The following is a 21,638-nucleotide window of genomic DNA, read 5'->3' on the forward strand; positions in this document are numbered from 1 at the left end:
AATAGAGCAGTTATAATGGGGTAACGCTAAGGCCTGGTCTTTTCTCCTTATCTGTTGGCTGTATAGAATGTGCTTCCCCTATGGTTTCTTGGTATACCATCTAATCTTAAATAAGAGAGAAATTAGGAGGCTCAAAGAGTTGTTAAAACCTATATACCACTCGAAGTTTGTATGAAAAATAGGGAGAAAAAAAACAAACCTGGAGGCGTGTTGTTTTGATTAAAGACTTAATGAAGCGTTGGGCTTCGCTGTGAGATGCGCTCCTTGCAGAGGCGCCCAGGCCATGTCAATTTCAACCATATTTCTGTTGTTCTAGAATATGCTGGTGGAGATTGAGCAGAAGGTGGTGGCCTTATCAGAGCTCTCGGTGCATAATGAAAACCTGCTGCTGGAGGGCAAGGCTCACACCAAGGACGAGGCCGAGCAGCTGGCAGTGAAGCTGAGAACCCTCAAGGGGAGCCTCCTGGAGCTGCAGAGGGCGCTGCAGGACCGGCAGCTCCACATCCAGGTGAGGCGTGGCGCTTACCGAGAGGCTCATCTTTGCATAAGGCTGGTCTGCCCTTCTGAGCACGGGACACAGGAAGGGGATGGCTGGGGGACAGGACATACTTGTGTGTGTACTTGCTTTACACATATTCTGGAGTAGGTTGTATTTTTTTTTTAATATTTGTTCATTTGGCCACTCTGGGTCTTAAACTGTAGCACTCGGGATCTTCAGTCTTCGTTGGGACATGTAAGGTCTTTAGTTGGGGCATGTGGGATCTAGTTCCCTGATCAGGGATCGAACCCAGGCCCCCTGAATTGGGAGCTCCGAGTCTTAGCCACTGGGCCACCAGGGAACTCCCTGGCATAGGTTTCCACATAGACTTTGTAAGAGTTGTTTGAATCCAGAGACCTGGAAATTGCAGCATAGGAAAAGAAAATAAAATGAAAATAATTACCAAAAGCTAGCAGCTGTATCATTTAAAAGAAAATATGTAAATATAGGTCATAGATTAAGATACCCTGTGGCAGTGTTATATTTCCCCTTTATTTCTCCTGTGTTCTACTTTTCAGATAGACTCTTTCATTTATGCACACAAGTTTAGACTTGTCATGTATTCCAGGAGAACTGAACATTTTTACTATCACATAATGGCCTTCACGTTCCCCAATAGTGATTTTTGTTTTAGATGACTAGAGCTTTTTTTTGGATAATATTTGCCTAGTATATCTTTCAATTTTCCATTGATTTAACCCTTTCTAAGTCCTTATATTTTAGATTTGTTTATTATAAAGAACATTTTGGTATATTTTGTTGCTTTTAAACATATCTAATCAGAAAACCTCTGACTTTTAAAAGAGCAGGGTTAATCTGTTTAAATTCATTGTGATTACTGATATGTTTGAAATTTTATTCTTACTTTTTTTTTCTATTTTGTCCTGCTCTTTCTATTCTTCTTTCTCCATTTTAATTTTTGCTTCTAGGTGATTGAATGCTTTCCTTTGTTTTTTTTTTTCTCTACTTTTTACCATGCATACCTAATAAATTCTAAGTTATTATTTTATTCTTGTTCCAGATCAACATAAGAAACTCATAACACATTCACTCAGATTTCTAGTATTGTCTAATATTTTGATTTTGTTTGTTTTTCATCTCTACATGTTAGAATTATTATCTTACACAAATATTAAGCAAATGTTTATTGCAAAGCCACGATGTGCCAGTCACTATTCTATATGATAGAGTGAAGGAGCAAGGGCAAAAATCTATCTGTATATGTATATATCTATGTATTCCATCTTCAAGAGATTATGTTTGGGGGAGATAGATAGTAATATAAAATTAAGGTGTGTTATTATATGCTAAGTTAGAAGATGATAAGAGCTGTTGGTGAAATACTATAAGGCAGATAAATAAGGAAAGTTGGGACTGGGTGGATTTGCAATTTTAAATAGGGTGACCAATGAAGCCTCCCTCAGCTTACGTTTGAAGGAGTGAGCCGTGTAGACATGGAGGAAGAGAATTCCAGGCTCAGAGAAGGCGAAGTGAGGGCAGAGGCCCAGGGTAAGGAGGGCCCAGGATGCAGAGGACCTTGTAGGCATCGTATGCACTTTGGCTTTGACTCGGGAAAATGAGAAACCACTGGAGTATTTGGGTGCAGAGGAGTGACAAGATCAGATTATAACTGTAGGGGACCAGCATGGAAGCTGAGAGACGAGTTAGCAGGTTAGAGGTGATGAGAACTTGTCAGGTTGTGGATAATTAGGAAAGTGAAAACTCTCGAGGAACAGAACTTGGGGAAGGAGAAGTAATTGGGTCTCTGGTTTCATTTTGGACAGGCTCGGTTTGAGATGCCTATCCAATGTCAAGCAACTGTTGGGATTCAGCAGACAGATCTAGACTGAACTGCCAGCGTCTAGACGGTCTTTGTTGTTCGTGCCATAAGTCATGTCAATGCCCCCACCAGGGATTGAACTCACACCCCTGCATTGGGAGCTCCGGGTCTTAACACTGGACTGAAGGGAAGTCCCTAGATGGTTTTTAAGGGCATGAGACCCCGTGAGATCACCAAGGGAGTGAAGAGAGATAAAGAAGACCAAGCCCTTGGCCACTCCAGTGTGAAAAGTTAGGAAGATGCAGAGGAACCCCGAAAAAAAAGAGTAAAAAGGAAACACCAGTGAGGTGGGAAGACCAAGATTTGGGTTTCTAGGACACGCGTGAGGGCAAGTGAGGTAAGATGAGAACTGAGAACTGACCGCTGGATCTGGCAACATGCAGGTCTTCTATGACCTCAACTACAACTATTTCAGTGAAATAGTGAAGGCAGAAATCACTCTAAGATGGAAGCGAGAATGGAGATAGAGAGGAAGAGGGCAGGAAACAGGAGTTTCACTGTCATGGGAGCAAAGGAATGGAATAAGCTCTAAGAAGCAGGTTAGAAGAAATTCATTCCATTTTAAGATCGGAAGAATAATGACATGTTTACAGGGAGACGGAAACAACTCAGTAGAGGAAAAATTGATGAAAAAGAAGTGAGACTGCAGCACAAGCCTTTTTCTGTGGAAGGGAGAAAATCAGCTCCAAGGGGCAGGGGAATGGTCTTGGAACCAGTGTCAGGAGGGAGGGGAAAAACTGTACTTGAGTAGAGATGCTGGCAGGGGACACGGGACAAATACCATAGTGGGAGCTTAATGCACATTCACTGCCATTGCTTCTACTTTCTCAGTGTAATGATTTTTTTCTGACTAAACTATGTGTTTTCAGTTCTTTGCTAAGTATGTGATTATATGATCTGGAACATCAAACCTAGTCAACAGAAAACTATTAAAAGCAATGGAAGAATTTAGTAAAAAAAAAAAAAAAATTATTAAAAAATTAAAATAGAATCCATAACTTTCCTATATATAAATTAAAAGTTAGAGAAGAAATAATATGCCATACATTTCCATCTAAAACATGAACAAAATATAAAATATATGAAATCTCAACACTTTAAAACCTGAGTGATACCAAAACAAGTGGAAATATAGAGATTTTATTTTTTAGACAGGCGATTTCAAATTTTCCTCTGTTAAAACATAAATGTAAGTTATTCTCAATTAAAATACTAACTGTATGTTTTTGAAATGTGCCAAAAGGATACCAGGTAAACCCGGAATGAGGAAGGCTTCCCTGGTGGCTCAGTGGCAGAATCCACCTGCCAATGCTGGAGACCCAAGAGTTGCAGGTTTGATCCCTGGGTTGAGAAGACCCCTTGCAGTAGGAAGTGGCTACCCACTTTCCTTGCTTGGAAAATCCCACGGGGAGAGGAGCCTGGCAGGCTACAGTCCGTGGGGTCACAAAGAGTCAGATATGCCGGAGTGACTGAGCATGCACACACATATGAATGCTGCCTATCGGTGAATAATCCACTCCAGTGAATCCCCTCCACCCGCCCCAAAATTGTTTACTTCTCTATCAGTTCAGTTGCTCAGTCCAACTCTTTGCGACCCCATGGACTGCAGCACGTCAGGCTTCCCTGTCCATCACCAACTCCCAGAGCTTGCTCAAACTCACGTCCGTCAAGCCGGTGATGCCATCCAACCGTCTCAATCTCTGTCGTCCTTCTCTATGACTAATACCTCTTGAATTACGTGATATCTTTCTTTGTAATAAGTTTGTCATTTTCACACATTATCATTCATCCAAGGAGCAGAGAGTTCATCCTATATAAATAACAAAATGCTTTCTAAAGAAGTGTTTTATTTAATGTTTAGCATTCTCCAATCCTCACTAGTCTTCCAAGGAATGTTCCTGGCAAAAATGGTTACTCTTCTAGTATTTCCAAAATAAACAGCTTACATAGCCCCACCCAAGCAGGAGCCTGTTGGAGAATAAAAGCCACCTTATTTCCTATTCCCTAGATAGGTCAGAAAACTGTTATCAGACCTCAGAGAGTGTAATTAATGTTAATTTTATGCCTTAGGTCAGTACCTTTGTATCTCAGGGGAAAGGGAATGAAGTTTGAACTGTTCCTTATTCATTTTTTGCTTCCTGTGGTCCAAAGGTTATGTTTCAAAACAGTGAAATCAGCCAGAGAAAAATTTATTAACTGAGAAACCAAACCTAACCACAGAGAAAATACATACTAGTCATGTGCTTTTGATGTTGATAAATTTCCTTTTTTCTAAATCCGTGGATTCAATTAGTCAAATAGGAGTCCCTTGCTTAGATTTTGTTTTAGAATCTAAGTATGTGTCTGTGCATGTAAATGTGGTTAAACCGCCCTGTAGACCTGGCATTTCAATTGTTATTTTCCCAAGTACAACTGGTCTCTTTCACTGGTGTGAGGAATTTGAAATCAGAGCTCTCAGTCAACTGTAGTTAACCTGCAGAGATGGGTGAAATGGAGTCCGGAGTAGTTTCCAGGAGTCTCCAGGCTGGGCTGTGAAAGCAAACCTTTTCTGAAGAAGGGCAGAGAGGAAGTGGCGGGAATTCACCAGAGAGAGTCAGCAGGTCACGGCTGTGGCCACTGTTTGTCACTGGGTCTCTGCCTAGGGACAGCTTTCAACTTGTCCCACTGACTTCTTTGGGGTCATCCTCTACAGATCCCTTTTGACTTTCTGTTTCATCCTTGCCTGGAAAAGCCAGGATATCTTAGAGCTTATTCTGGGTCAGTGGAACATCCTCAGATGGGAAAACTCTGCTTCATGCGGAAAAGTGTGGGCTTCGGTCCTGGAGGAATGCACGACCACCCCAAACCTCCCACCTTCAGGAAAATCACTGCCTGCCTGAAAGAGGCGCTCCTGGGCAGGTGGGGAACCTATTGAACTCTAGTCATCTGTTCTGGAGATCCTGCAAAATGCAGGTAGCATGTTTTAGACCAACGGCGCTACCACTGTTCTATCTCAAGCACATGCTTTTACTGGCGAGTTGGATCATCTTCAAGGAAAGAAGGCACCTGTGAACTGAGGTGGTTCAGAATCCGGGAAAGGATGATGTATAAACACGGACGCTACCTGTAGATTTCGCTGTTGCCTTCACCGCATCTCAAGTGCTGGTATCAAATGATCGCAAACGTTTTAGTTTAACCATGAGATTCTAATAAGTAAGACAGAGGGAAACAGACCCCATCTATTTCCCTGTAAGAGTTGGTGTAAAATTCTGGAAAGAAAAGGAAGGGAAGGGTCCTGTGGGCAGTCAGGCAGGGTGAGCTATTGTGGCTGGACCCCACGCTGAGGTCAGGTTAGGCAGAGAACAGAGGCCAGGCGGGCAGCAGTTCACTAGGATGGCTCCTCCATGGAAACACCCCAAAGAATGTTCCCTTCCTATGTGCCCGCCCCTGGCCCTCCGCAGGCTTAGTCGTACTTGCCCCTCCTCTGCGATCTCTGAGACACCAAGTTGCTTTCCCCTCTGGCCTTTGCCCCAGTGGTTCCACAGGCCTCGAGGCCCCCACCCCATCATTTAGGCAGGCAGTATCAGTGTTAATTGCTCAGTCATGCCTGACTCTTTACGACCCCTATGGACTGTAGCCCACCAGACTCCTCTATCCTTGGAATTCTCCAGGGAAGAGCACTGGAGTGGGTTGCCATGCCCTGCTCCAGGGGATTTCCCAACCCAAGCATCGAACCCAGGTCTCCTGCACTGCAAGCAGATTCTTTACCATCTGAGCCATCAGGGACGCCCTCATCTCGCAACACACAACACAGCTGTCCCCTCTGAAGACGCCTTGCTACCCAGACTAAGAACCCCTCCCCCTTCACTTGCCAGCCCATTCTCTAGTTTCACGTTCTTTGCAAGTCTTATCACCATCCCAGTTTGTCTTCTCTATTTATTGTCTGTCATCCCAGCAGGCCTTTGTCTGGCTTCTGAGCCAAATAAATCCCCTCCAATTCCCGCCAGTGCCCTAAGCAGTGCCTGACACACAGTGGGTGCTGAGAAGCGTCTTACCAACATAGTGTAATTTATCCTTTGGCATATAAATACATTTTAGTAGAAAGGTGCTCATTCAGAACTAATTCCATCCTAATACAAAATATTCTGTTTGTTGTTTAGTCCTGTCTGACTCTTTTGCAACTTATGGACTGTACCCCACCAGGCTTCTGCGTCCATGAGATTGTCCAGGCAAGAATACTGGAGTGGGTCACCATCTCCTTTTCTAGGGGATCTGCCTGACCTAGGGATTGATCCCACGTCTCCTGCCTCTCTTGCATTGGCAGGCAGATTCTTTACCACTGAGCCACCAGGGAATCCCATGCAGTATTTTAGGGCCTCTTAAATTCCATCGGAATAGTCTAGCAGGAATAATAAACCCCTGCCCAGGTAATAGGTAATTACTTTGACTTTCTCATTTAGCCACACTCTGTCGAAGCCAGAGTGGCAACAGATGGCAGTGGAATCTAGTCCTGGTGGGGATGGGAAAGGGAGGAAGACCTAGAGTTATATTCTTGTGGAAGAAATTCCAGAATAATGTCTGCTGACCACATCAGTCAGCTAAAAAACCCAGCCGCGACCCCCTTAATATTTCTGAGTATAATCATCTATTTATTGTTCTGTTTCCTGCAAATGCCATAATAAATTCCATGGGTTTTGTGGTACAATTTTTTTTTAATGTGGTTTCACGTCCAAATGGAGTCACTTTGGTTTTATTATTCAGACCACACTAAAGGAGCCATCACTGTTTTGGTTAAGGTCTTCCTGTGGGTAGTATGACTCTTGATTTCTCCCTCGTTAAAAGCAGGGGACAGCTCAGGAGAAGGAGGAGAGCGATGCTGACCTGGCTGCCACTCAGAGCCCCGGGGTTCAGGAATGGCTAGCTCAAGCTCGGAGCGCATGGACCCACCAGCGACAGAGCAGCCTCCAGCAACAAAAAGTAACGCACTTCCTGCTTCTTTCGCCTGCAGATCAGCCAAGCATGCACCTTGAGAGAAATGTTTTAGAAAGACAAGTTCCTTCTGTGCTGAAGACAGAGTGCCCCTTTATCTTTATTTTGGACTGAAGCAGAACCTGGCTCTTTCCATTTACTTTTGACCACCGGGAAGCCTGGTCATTTTAAAGTCGGTTCTCTAAGAAAAGCTTGTGCTTAGTTTTAAAATAGTGTAACTGAATTATAATCTGTCCTCTATTTCTAGCTTGCCCCAATTTGAGTCTATTCTATATAATAAAAGCCTCAGGAAGGCCTCTGAGAATTGGTAAATATCTAAGTTGCACATTCTTATGAAATTTGCTTTCAACTCTCAAGTAGATGCCATCACAAAACAGGATTACAAATTACTGCCTATGAAGCAAATGAGCTTTGATGACTCAAAGAATGACATCTCATTAATACCTTCAGTTTATGGATAGGGCATATTAAAATATTTCTCAAAGAGTAGAGACTTTTTCGCCAGTAGTGAAAAAGTAAAACTGAGTCCAATTGGTGATCCAGTTTATCAAGCAAGTGGGAAATTGAAGAGAGCTGTTGCTCTCGTGTCACTTTCAGCTTGAACAAGGCATCTTGTTATCCATCTTGAAAAGTTAAAGTGCATTTTGGACCACTTGGGGGCGCCATTGCCAAGCAAAATTTTCTTTTCTCATTTCCTAACCCCCACCAAGATTATTTAGACATTATTTTATCAAAGCCAAAGAAAGCTACAGAGGACTTGGAGACACCTCTGAACAGTTACCTAAGCCACACCTTTTATGTAATGTGCTAACTTAAAAACATACTATTGTACCAAAGTTTTCAGGATTTTCTAGACATAAAACTGTGGTTGGAGACAATAATTATAAAGTAACAAAGATGTTTTTATTTTTCCTTTTCCTTGAGCAGGAGTTGGAGCAGGAATTGGCAGAGCAGAAGAGCCTCCTCCAGTCAGTAGCCAGCCTTGGAGAGGAAATTCTAACGCAACACTCAGCTGCAGAGACCTCTGGTGGTGTTGGGTATGTTTCTTTTGTTCTTTGGGGGATTTTTGTTTTTAATTCACCATTTTGTTTTAATTTTTAGATTCCACATTTAAGTGATATCATACAGTATTTGTCTTTCTCTGTCTGACTTATTTCACTAAGCATAATACTCTCCAAGTCTTATCTGTATTGCTGCAAATAGAAAATTTTTTCATTCTTTTTTATGGCTGAGTAATTTTCCATGTGTGTGTGTGTACACATATCACATCTTCTCTAACTATTCATCTCTTGATGGACATAGGTTGCTTTATCTGAACATTGGGGTGCATGTATATTTTTGAATTAGAATTTATTTTCTCCAAATATATACCCAGGAGTGGAATTGCTGAATCTATTGCATTTCTGTTTTTAGCTTTTTGAGAAATCTCCATATTGTTTCCCATAGTCGCTACACTAATTTACATTCCCACCAACAGTGTCCATGATTCTCTTTTCTCCACATCCTCACCAACATTTGCTATTTATGATCTTTTTGATGTCAGCTCTCCTGACAGGTGTGAGGTGATGCCTCACTGTGGTTTTGCTTTACATTTCTCTGATGACAGTCTATTGTTCTCTTCTTATTGCTGTTGTCCTGACATTTGAAAAATGGTCCAGTGGTTAGAACTCCGAGCTGTCACTTCCAAGGGCCTGGGTTTGATCCCTGGTCAGGGAACTAAGATCTCACATGCTCTGTGGACGAAAATTAAAAAATGAATAAACAAAAGTAAACATCTCCCTTAAATTTTTATTTTGAATATCTTTTGCAAAAATTTAATTATTTCATTTTTACTTTATGATATTAAACCTACTTGTATTTTGAATGTTTAGTTGAGCGGCATAAGTATAACTACTAATTACAATGGCTAACTTCCTTTTCCTCTTTCTAGTATGCTTAGCATATCTGTCCAGGGACAATGCTTATTTAATACATTTTTGAAAATCAAATAATAAATGCATTATAAAATTAGATACATGATATTTATGACTGAATGATTTTATCTAACGGGAAAAACATTTCCCTTACAAGAGCTTATCTGTCTTCTTCTAATATCATTCTGAAAAATAAGTGTATGTGTCTTGTAAGTATCTTGACTTTTTTTTTTTAATTTGACTGCACTGTGAGGCTTGTGGGATGTTAGTTTCCCAACCAGGGATTGAAACTTTCACTGCAGTGAAAGCCTGGAGTCCTTTCCACTGGACCACCAGGGAAGTTTTCTTGATAATCTATTTCTACAATTTCTATATATAAAGTCATTGAGCTTTGAGTCCTGGTTTGGAGTAGAGACTGAAAGTCTTACACTCAGGAAAGTAAAGTGTTGAGAGAAAATTTAAAGAAAGTGGAGAATTTTCAAATTGAAGAGTCTGGTTTAAAAGGTAGGAAGGCAAAGACACTGAAGCAGAGGGGAAGTGTCCCTGTATCGTGAGGCAGGTCTGGGTTTTATTCTGGTTCTGCATCTGTCACCTTGGAAAAGGAACTCAACCCCGAGACTTCGTTTGCTCACCTGTAGAATGAGACTAATAATTGACAGCCATCATCACAGAAGGGTTGTGAACACTGTGAATGTCAATCGAAAAGATACATAGGAGAACTCTTTAAAATCTAAAACATTAAAAAAAACTTTCAGCAAAACCTCTGTGTTCTGTTCATGCAATATTCAAGGTTGAAATTCAGTAGTAGCATCCTTTGACAACCAACATGTTTCAAATAGCTTTAATCCCATGGACTCCAGTGTTCTCAGTTCTGAGCATTTGTTTGGAGGAAATGCATATTATAAAGATGATTTTGGAAATACTGTTTATAATACCATATAAAAAGACAGAAATACTTATTAGTAAAAAAAGAAAAAAGAAAGCCTAAGAAAATATTTTTGCCTATATAATCTTAACACAAATTTTGTAACAATATCAATAACAGTCTGTGATATCAAGTAAAAAATGTGATATAAAATTGAGTATAAAGTATATGTATGAGTAAGACCCAGACTAGATGTAGATGATCAAAAGTAACTTTAGTAAAGTCGGCTTGGAGAGTTTTCTTTCCTTTCCTTTTTTTTTTAAATTTAATTAATGCTGACATAATGTTGCTGACATATGTGACTATATATGCATATACATCTAGGAAATAGGAAGATATTCAAGGGGGAAAAAGGAATAAAGAATATGATAACAGCTAATAGGTAATTAATTTAAAAGAATAGAGATGAATAAGATTATGCTGCTGCTGCTAAGTCGCTTCAGTCATGTCCGACTCTGTGCGACTCCATAGACGGCAGCCCACCAGGCTCTGCCATCCCTGGGATTCTCCAGGCAAGAACACTGGAGTGGGTTGCCATTTCCTTCTCCAATGCATGAAAGTGAAAAGTGAAAGTGAAGTTGCTCAGTCGTGTCGGACTCTTTGAGACCCCATGGACTGCAGCCCACCAGACTCCTCCATCCATGGGATTTTCCAGGCAAGAGTACTGGAGTGGGGTGCCATTGCCTTCTCCAGAATAAGATTATAACATCTGTAATCAGAAACTCCATAAAAATAACCCTAATAATGTAAAAATTGTTTTAAAATATAATGGAGTTTTAAAATTCTTCTGTTATGGTCGTGCTTAGAAATGCCAATAAGACCATAACATGTTATCTGTGTAAATCTACAGTGAGGAGTTCTGCCTCTCCCATGGTGACTAAGTCGAGACTTGCTGCCACTTTGCATTTTCTCTTTCTGGTTCTTCTAAGATGTTTACTCATCCCTCATGGTTTTCTGAATATTTTTGCCAAACTCTATTTTTACAAAGAACCCGTCCACACATTGCTTCCTCATCATGCGTAGAGTTATGAAAAGCAGCTGTAAGGACCTTCTGCAGCTTTCTTGCCATATTTTTTTTTCTTCCCTTGGCCTTTAGCTTTGGAAAGGGCCCAGATGAAAGACAAACAACTATAAATTGCTCTTTCAAATCTAAGACTATTTTAAAGAGAAATCTGCGGTTCAGTACTGGCTTTCTGTGTAGGATTTAGTCTAAAGACTGCCTATAAATTCTTTAATTTTTATGCAAATTCTTTAGAAAAATCTTTAAATCTGGTTGATTACAGTTCAGTTATGCCTTTCAAGCCTTGGGTAAATATACCAAGCAAACAAACAAACATGAACAATGTCCAGAAGCTGAAAGAAAAACATGTATATATTTTCCAAAAAACAGAATGATGTTTGTGGGAAAAAAGTATATATTCAGCCTTCAATGTTTTAGCTGATTTTCTAAGACTGTCACCTGTGAGTTGGTTTATGGAAAAGTCCATTTGGGAGGGATGTGACTTGCTTCATGGTTACAGATCCATTGAATAAAGAAGTGCTTTGTGATGTACTGGAGAATTGAAGGGGTCCTTCCAAGATTACTAAGGAAATTCAACTGGAAATTAATCAATATAAATATCAAAGGGAAGGAAGAATATTTTCTATGGGAAAAGAAAAGCTGTATTCTAAATTAAAACTGATCTGCTGGTGGCATTTTGTGTGTCAATGATTAAATATAAGACTGTAGAGGCATTAAATATCCTCTGGTTTCATATACTAAATTGTTATATAAACATGAATGAGTTAAAAGTGTTATGATAGTCCACCATCTCAAAAGAACATGATAAATATAATTTCAGAAGAATTTTTGAAAATAATTTTTATTTACTTCTTTGTGTTTGGCTGTGATGGGTCTCTGGCTTTTCTCCAGCTGCAGCGAGTGGGGGCTGCCGTCTAGTGTCTGAGCACAGGCTTCTCACTGCAGTGGCTTCTCTTGTGGTTCCTGGGCTCGAGAGCACTGGGGCCATAGTTGTGGCTCTTGGGCTTATTTGGTCCATGGGCTGAGTTAGCGCGTGGCATGTTGGATCTTCCCAGACCAGGGATTGAACCCCCGTCTCCTGCATTGGCAGGCAGATCCTTTACCACCGAGCCACCAGGGAAGCTCTAATTTCCAGGAGAATTTTAAAGCGTTTTTTTATTTTAAAAGATTTTTAAAAAGCAGAAAATCCAGAGACTAACATAACCAACAAAATTAGAAGTATCAGTTTTATTTTTTAACTTCAGTTCAGTCGCTCAGTCGTGTCCGACTCTTTGCGACCCCATGAATCGCAGCACGCCAGGCCTCCCTGTCCATCACCAACTCCCGGAGTTTACTCAAACTCATGTCCATCGAGTTGGTGATGCCATCCAGCCATCTCATCCTCTGTTGTCCCCTTCTCCTTCTGCCCCCAATCCCTCCCAGGATCAGGGTCTTTTCCAATGAGTCAACTCTTCGCATGAGGTGGCCAAAGTATTGGAGTTTCAGCTTCAGCATCATTTAACTTATCATTTTTTAACGTAGTATCACTTTTTTAGATCAATGCATGTTGATACATATAGATCTAGTTTTTTCATTTTAACTGCTTGAGAGTATTTTATCTTGTGATAATAACAACTTTTCTTCTTGATGGGCCTTTATACTGTTGCCATTTTTTTTTTTTTTTTGGCTTTTCCTAGCATTTTTTTATTTTAATTTTTGATCATGCCCTGTGACATGTTGAACCTTAGTTCCCCCCGGGGATGGAGCCTGCACCACCTGTAGAGAAAGCACAGAGTCTTAAACACTGGACTGCCAGGGAAGTCCTCACTAGTACTGTTGAACTTAACTTTCTCTCATGTCTTTAGGTGTCCAGGTGAAAAAGATTCTCTAAGATATGTCCTAGAAATAGAACTCTTGCATCAGAGCCTAATAGATCATTTTTTTAAGGCTTTCTTCAACAAACTTACTTGAAGAAAGCATTGTATTCAATACTTATTCTGAAATGCATTGGCTTTGGGGTAGTGTTATAATATTCTGCCATTAAAGTTTTTATTTTTTTTCCTTCACTTGATCAAAAGTTTCCATCAAAATAACAATTGCTCTCTAGCATAGCATGGCTTTTGGATGACATGGTTCTAGTTAGGACTTCAAAACCCCTGAATACAAACTAGGACCTATTGGAGCTAGAGTCTCCCAGGTTCTTATCATTGCCGTTACCATCAGTGTTAGGCCCCACTGATTTAGTGGCTGTGTTTTTATCAGATAGGGTCAGAGGTGTTATTCGTCTCTTCCCCAAATTACTTGGAGAAATACTCCAAATACTTCTGCACAGTAAGTACAGTCTTCATTTTAAAGACGAGAAAGTTGAGGCTCTGAGAAATGAGGCAAATTGCTCAAAGTCACAGATATAATGTTCTGTAATGGAATCCTGATCTGTCTCACCTCCAAAGCCAGAGTCATCTCAGAGGTCACACTGCTGCCTCTTTAAGGATGATACTGTGCCTTCCTTCCACCTTCTGTACTCCTCTTCCATGTTCTGAAACTTGGTCTGTAGTATTTTCTTTAGACTCAGGGTAAAAACTCTCAATAGACTAGGCAATATTGTTAGGGTTTTTTAATTTGTGGACTCTTTGCCAAAGGCTACCACTCTGATCATATGCTTTCTGATTCTAAAAGTTACAATTATTTTTATCTTTAATGCTGAGCTATTTTCAGGGTTTTTTTAAAAAATATTTATTGTCCTCATGGTTCAATTTTAAGATCAGTAAGAAAATACTTGTTTTACTGTTTGTCTCAAGTTTTCTATTTTAATTTATATTTTTAAAGTGTAAGCCAATGACTGAGATAATCTGATTCCAATTGTAGAGGCCAGATCTAGTGCACGTAATAAATTACCTAGAACTTATTGCCTTTTTATGCACATTGTAAACTTAGATTATTTATTCTTCTAATAGCGAAAAACCTGATGTGTTATCCCAGGAGTTGGGGATGGAAGGGGAGAAATCACCTGCTGAAGACCAGATGAGAATGAAATGGGAAAGCCTACATCAGGAATTTAGCACCAAGCAGAAACTACTTCAGAATGTTCTGGAGCAGGAACAAGAGCAAGTGGTACTTAACATTTTGCTTTTACATATTAACTAATGTAGAAGATTTACAGCTTATGCTATGGGAACGAATATAACTGTGCAGCAATCCATATTTCATTATCAATTCCAAAATAAGAAAACAAATGACTCATCCTACACTCTCTTAACAAGCCTGTTTCACATATCCCTTTATAATTATATATTTATATGTGGAAATTTATGTGACTGCTAGACACTGTTCTCCTCAGAGAAAATTAATATCTGATGACTCATTAGCAAAAACCATTAAATATAAATGCTCTCCTCCCATCCCGCCCCCACTTTGGTTTCCCACAGCTTTGAAAATTAAGGATATACACATCCAGGCCAAAAGAAATGCTATGTATCTGTCAGTAAATTATCATGATATATTATTTTCCATTGCTACTTCCAGTATTTAATCATTTCAGAAGATCTTAATGGGAAACATACTGGGACCTCAGTGGAGCTAAAGGAAGGGGAATTCAGAGTCAGTTACAGTGGTTGCTGACCCCTCTATAGGCCAGTTCCTAAGATGGGCAGGTCCTTGTGTGATGTTGGACTTCATTCCACCAAGCAAGCCAAGTTCAGTGGAATTAAGTATAGCAACAGAAGGTTCCATATAGATAACAGCTATTAGTTCACCCTAAGCAGAAGCCAGAGAACAACAGAGAGTGAGAGGAATCCACCCCTTAAAGATCTAACAGAGGAAGGCCATGATGCTCACCACAGCGGTGGTACAGTAGGATGGTGAAGATAGAAGCCTGTCCTAGATCCTGGGTCAGCTCTACTCTGGCCACTCCCCAGTGGTACCATCATCAGAATACATTCTAGGACCTTTACTGAACGATCTGGGGAGCTGCTGTTGTCACTGATCTGGCCAGGATTAGCTTAGGACCTGGGAGAGACTGACCTGCGGAGAGAAAGGGTATCAATAGTTACAGACACCAGAGTGGGGAAGGCAGGAGGTGATGAAGCAGGGACTCGGACAGGTACACCTTGCCCTAGTTACCTGCAGGGGGGTGGTCTAAATGTCAGAGTGTGTCCCCCACATCTACTGGGGACCCTGCATCAATCCTGCAGAGCCATTCGTTTCTGTTTCCTTTTACAACATTTTGGGCATTTCATACCTTCTCAGTCCCTGTCCAGGAGTCTTCTTTGCTACCGTCCACAAGCATGTCTTGCCTGGAGAATTCCATGTACAGAGGAATCTGATGGGCTACAGTCCATGGGGTCACAAGGAGTCAGACATGACTGAGAGACCAACACCTTCACAGGAATGTCACCAGCCCTGGTCCTGGGGAGTAGAAAGCCCTCCCTGTCCAGAGGCCGTTGTCCTGGAGACAGCCTCCATCTGGCACACGGACCCTGTACCTTTTGCATGGACTTCCTACCTCTCTGTGGAAGAATGCTTCTTCACACCCGTGATCAAACATTGCTCAGACTCATGGCATGAGTTCTGGTTTCTGATACAGTTCTGGATTCTACAGCATAATGCATACTGTAGAATTTCCCCTTTCATTCGTTTATGAGGAATATCTACAGTCCTGCATCAGGGACTGCAGCCTTTTCTAATTTTTCTAAGTGAAAGTGGTAGTCACTCAGTCGTATCTGACTCTTTGTGACCCCATGGACTGCAACCCACCAGGCTCCTCTGCACTTGGGATTTTTCCAGGCAAGAACACTGGAGTAGATTGCTGTGTCCTCCTCTAGGGGATCTTATGGACCTGGGAACCAAACCCATGTCTCCTGCATTGGGAGACAGGTTTTTTACCAGAATAAGAAAATGGGGATCCTGTGGATGCATGGGCCAGGAAGTGAGACTGGGCCTCCTGCATGGCAGGCAAGAATTCTACCACTGAACCACCCATGCACCCAAAGCTTGGGGAGATTAGAAAATTCCTCACGGTCTCATGACTAAGAAGGGACAGATCTGGGATGGGGACACAGGTGTGTTTAACTCCAAAGTTCCTCCTTTTTCACATTACCTTACTGACAGTTTGTACACTGAATGGTATTGGATATAGTACCATTCTCAGTTGTAAAAGCAGGCACTTTTATTTATTTACTTTTTTTTTGGCCTCATGTAGACTAGGTTGAAAGGCATCTCTCTCAGAGCAGTGTTTCTTTGTTCACCTTCACTGCGTTTAGCATCTCTGTGCAGAACACCCCACCTGGCCTCAGGATGAGATATGACTTCCTGCTGCTAGGTACCTGTAACACAACTAAGAAGATGTGTTCTACGTTTCTGAAAAATTAAGCAGCCAGGGAGGTCCCATAAGCAGGAATTAAAAAGGAAGCAAAATTTATTAAAAAGTGGAAAGCAGCTAGGTAGGGTCGGTGTGGAATTTAAGACAGTGGATTACAGAGAGATGTTGGGTGGTGGGCATTCCAGCCACAGCGGGGAATGAAGCTGATGTGTTTAGAGGATAATGAGTAATCAAGCTGAAAAGTAAGATGAGGACGAGATGATCTAAAAAACTATAGGGCGCTGAGTTTGATTGGAAACATCATTTAAGAGTTTGAGTGCTAGGACGTAGCACGGTCCTTACTGGGGAGACATTATGCTCTTTTGCTTCACTCATGTCCAGCTCTTTCTGACCCCAGGGACTGTAGCCCACCATGCTCCTCTGTCCATGGGATTATCCTGGCAAAGATACTGGGATGGGTAGTCATTCCCTTCTCTAGGGGATCTTACCAACCCAGGGATCGTCTGAGCCATCAGGGAAGCCACCTAGAGTTTAGGGGGGAAGTAAAGGAATCATGAGAGCCAAGGGGTCAATCTAATTATGGTATTTCCCGGTGGATTCTTGTATCACGCGTGCGTGCGTGCTGAGTCGCTTCAGTTGTGTCTGACTGTTTGCGACCCTATGGACTGTAGCCCACCAGGCTTCTCTGTCCATGGAATTCTCCAGACAAGAATACTGGAGTGGGTTGCCATGCCCTTCTCCAGGGGATCTTCCTGACACAGGGATTGAGCCCAGTCTCTTATGTCTGCCTGTACTGGCAAATGGGTTTTTTTAACCACTAGTGCCACCTGAAAAGCCCCTAGTTATCATGCTACTGCTGCTGTGGCTGCTAAGTCACGTCAGTCGTGTCTGACTCTGTGCGACCCTGTAGACGGCAGCCCACCAGGCTCCTCTGTCCCTGGGATTCTCCAGGCAAGAACACTGGAGTGGGGTGCCATTTCTTTCTCCAATGCATGAAAGTGAAAAGGGAAAGTGAAGTCGCTCAGTCATGTCTGACTCTTAATGACCCCATGGACTGCAGCCTACCAGACTCCTCCGTCCATGGGATTTCCCAGGCAAGAGTATTGGAGTGGCGTGCCATTGCCTTCTCTGCTAGTTATCATGAGTAGTGTTAAAATCAGGGCTTCCCAGGTGGCTCAGCACCAAAGAACCTACTGCCAATGCAAGAGACCTGGGTTTGATCCCTGGGTGGAGAAGATCCCCTGGAGAAGAGAATGGCAACCCACTCCAGTCTTCTTGCCCGGAGTCAGGCAGGCTCCTGTCCATGGGCTTGCAAAAGAGTTGGACACAACTAATCGACTAAAACAACAAGTGTTAACCCAAGATAAGTTGAGAGGAAAGCTGTAATGAGAATTCAGGCATTTTCCCCACTGTTTTCTTTACTTTTTTGGTCCATCACAGGAAACATTGCCACTGCTGAATCTGGTTGCATGTTTAGTGGACATGGTGTGTTATAGGTCATCTTTCTCTAGCAGAGGTTTCCATAAACAGTTGTTCCAGCATCTGTTTCAGTGTGCATGTCTAAATGAGAACCCCTGGACAGGGTACGTCTGGTCCTAAAGAAGCTCTCCTGTCTGCCTCCAGCTCTACAGCAAGCCAAATCGGCTCCTGTCTGGCGTGCCACTGTACAAAGGGGACGGGAAGGCCCAGGATAAATCTGCAGTGACGTCCTTGCTGGATGGATTGAACCAGGTCTTCGAGGAGGTTTCATCCCAGGTGGGGCTGTGTGCTTGGGCTGTGGATCTGAGACCCCGTGAGGTTGCCCCATCCCCTGAGCTGAGCTGTTGAGACCGGAGAGGCAGAGCCTCTATACCCCAGCATCTCATCCTGGTATCTTTCTTTGACTCTTCAAAACACTGTCATGACTTCTCTGTCCTTCCCTTCTGTTTCTCAGGGTGGAGGGACGAAGAAGCAGAACATTGACTTGGAACAGAAGTTGTATGATGGGGTCTCGGCCACCTCTACCTGGCTGGATGATGTAGAGGAACGGTTATTTGTTGCCACAGCCCTTTTACCAGAAGAGACGGAAACTTGCATCTTCAACCAGGAGGTGAGTTTGGCAGCTTGTGTCTGTGAGGGTACATCACAAAGCACTTGAAATGCTGACATTGGATAATTAATGTTATGTATAAAAAAGGTCAAGCATAAAACAGTTCTAATAAGGTACAAATGTGTATTTCCAAGCAGCGTAGAGCAGAAAAGAATTGCCTAAGTAGAACAAGCTTGGAAAGATACTTAGTTTTTGTATTTTTGTTTCTTGATTTATAATTAAAATTTTTTACAGTGTTTTATTGGTTTTTGCCTGACAACAATGCAAATCAATCATAAGTATACACACATCCCCTCCCTCATAGGCTTTGAATTTTTATGCTTTTTCTTGAGTATGTAGGAGGCGGAAAACACTGAAGAGTCTGTAGAAGCCTTGTTCTATATCATGAATCTATGATATAGAAATATATGAAATATATATATAAATATATTTGAGAAACAGACTAAAAATAATTATGAATTTCTAAGTAGCACTTTAGAAAACTCATGTTTTCACCAAATATTAATATTATGTATTATTATTAGTGAATGACAAAGTTTCTGAGAAAAATCTCTCCAGCAGTAACTTGACTGATGTTTATGGAAGAGTATGAAAGTGGTCCAGGTGGCCTTGAATATAATTATCACTGAACAGTAAGAGAAATATAGTGGGCTTTCTTTGAGAAAATGACTCATATGTAAATTCATAGATCTAAATATTGACATGCCCTTTCTTATCAATCCCAGACTCTTGCCAAAGATATTAAGGAAATGTCTGAAGAAATGGATAAGAACAAGAACTTGTTTTCCCAAGCCTTTCCGGAGAACGGTGATAACCGAGAAGTTATTGAAGACACTTTGGGTTGTCTCTTGGGCAGGTTATCTTTGCTAGATTCAGTAGTAAATCAGCGATGTCATCAGATGAAGGAAAGACTTCAGCAGATATTAAATTTCCAGGTAAGGCATTAAGAGGTATTTCATCATCATCCAGCTACATTCAACAATAAACAGGATCTTACTGAGGTATGATCTAGACCTACTTTTTACAAAGGTATAGAATGCATGAACATTACAGAAAAACAGATTGACTTAGAGGAATAGAAAACAAAAAGTTTTATGCTTTTCACTGAGGATACCAGCCAGTCAGACTAAGGACTGAATAGAACTTTAAATTCAACCAGTAAAAGCCATATTTCTGCCACATTATAGCAATAATTTCTAGTTGATATTCAGTTCTTTTCAGTTCAGTCACTTAGTCGTGTCTGACTCTTTGCGACCCCATGGACTGCAGCACGCCAGGCTTCCTTGTCCATCACCAAGTCCCAGGGCTTATTCAAACTCATGTCCATAGAGTTGGTGATGCCATCCAACCATCTCATAAGACCAAAGAAGCATACAGGAAGTGCTATAACACAGAATCAACCCTGGACACGTAATACCGGTGGGGGCCACTGAAAGTGACCATGACCTGATCACTTCTGTCTGTGTTAAAAATGCATTCTGTTACTTACTAGTCTTCACTCCATAGACTTACTGTCTTCCAGCCCAAGACTGGAGTTTCACTGCCAAGTGAATAATTGTGTGCTTAAGCGACTTTTCTTATGACTACGAACTTCAACAAGTGCAAAAGCCACTGATAAACTTTAGGGTTGATTTTCATTTCTAATAAAAAGCATCTTAATTACTTATTACTCAAGGTTTAATTGATACTTAAGGTTTAATTGAACTTTATTTTTAGCAAACATAGAAGATTTATAGAATAGATTCATGTAATACATGTAATTAGAACCAAGCAATTGATGTTAAATTTTGATTTTCAGAAAAAAAGTACTATAAAATGTCAAGTAAGTGTACCATTAGCCAGGAACTGGAATTTTCTAGATATTCATCTAGAGGGACACATTATCACTGCCTTCCTGCAGTTTACCTTCTTAAATCTATAAATTTTTTAAACATTTATGTATCATTATTCTAGTCACAAAATATTTTCATGTCTATTATTGAGATGATAATAGTATGATAGTTTTATCACATGCTGCAGGATAACTTTAGCTCCTTCTCTGACTTAAGTGACCTCAACTATTAAATCATGTCCATATTAACTGCCTTTTAGGGCTTTGTGTGGATAAAATGAGTTAAACTGTATCAAATACTTTGCATAGTATCTGAACCATAGTAAACACTCAGCATGTTTTATTACTATGTTGCTGTTAATAGTAGTACTTAGGATACTAGATATAGGTTCTGAAACCAATGAAAAAGTTAAATATTTCTCCAAGTTTATCTAACCATGGAGAACTAAAGCCAGGATTTGACTCAAAGATTATTTGTGTATTTTATATTGTTAGGGTGATGGCAAGGGAGATGGAGAAAGGAAAACCTAGTCAAGGTATATTTGGAAAGCAGGACCAGTAGGGGAGTACTTGTTGATGGTTTGGATCTAGAGAACATAGGAAAGGGGGAGAACTGGGGAACTCCAGTGACTCTGACACGAGCATCTGGCCAACAGTGAGGACACGCGGGACCAGTGCTCTTGACCACTGGGCAGAACTGGGTTGCTGGCAGGACCACTGGTGAGGCAACCCTATCAGGTAGAATGAAGATGCTCAGGTGAATAGTCTCAAATCTGTGGCTTAGAAGAATAACCTACATTGGATCATTGCATTTGTATCCCTTGTGTTGTATAGTACACAGAGAGGAAGGAACATTTCCCTTGGAATCTGAAAACCTGGCATTGATTATTTGAGTACTTTGTCTTGAATGCAAGATCTGATTGCATGCACAGGTACATAGTGTATGTCCAAAATCAGCGAAACTGTTTTGCAACTTATAGAAACTTGTTTCATTACTCTAAAATTCCTCTTGCATAAAAGAACTCACTAAGTTTTAACAGCTTTCCAGTCTATTGGCCATGTCTGAGGTGGGTTAGAAGTGCAAATGGGCATATCCCTAGAGCCCATGCTTCCCTTTTTCAAATTGCATTCACTATGCTAGTGTCTTTGGTACTTTTAAATAGTTCCTGGTAATCACAGGCAGAGTAAAAATTGAACTAAGTGTGAATACTCTGGAA

The 21,638-nt window shown here is 41.1% G+C and overlaps 1 protein-coding gene across 11 annotated transcripts in view; it reads left to right on the forward strand.

Annotated features, from left to right (window-relative positions):
* SYNE1 (spectrin repeat containing nuclear envelope protein 1) overlaps positions 1-21,638 on the forward strand; it is a 471,391-nt gene that overhangs the window by 321,959 nt on the left and 127,794 nt on the right. For 8 of the 11 annotated variants that reach the window (XM_065931098.1, XM_065931094.1, XM_065931096.1 and 5 more), the window contains 7 exons: positions 317-508; positions 7,200-7,334; positions 8,274-8,383; positions 14,139-14,295; positions 18,125-18,256; positions 18,435-18,590; positions 19,316-19,525. In XM_065931098.1, coding sequence (XP_065787170.1) covers positions 317-508; positions 7,200-7,334; positions 8,274-8,383; positions 14,139-14,295; positions 18,125-18,256; positions 18,435-18,590; positions 19,316-19,525 — 1,092 coding nt within the window. The remainder of the gene's footprint in view (positions 1-316; positions 509-7,199; positions 7,335-8,273; positions 8,384-14,138; positions 14,296-18,124; positions 18,257-18,434; positions 18,591-19,315; positions 19,526-21,638) is intronic. The other 3 variants (XM_065931099.1, XM_065931095.1, XM_065931097.1) reach the window with 1 other exon arrangement.

This window comes from Muntiacus reevesi, chromosome 3 (genome assembly GCF_963930625.1).
Source record: "Muntiacus reevesi chromosome 3, mMunRee1.1, whole genome shotgun sequence".
Lineage (NCBI taxonomy): Eukaryota > Metazoa > Chordata > Mammalia > Artiodactyla > Cervidae > Muntiacus > Muntiacus reevesi.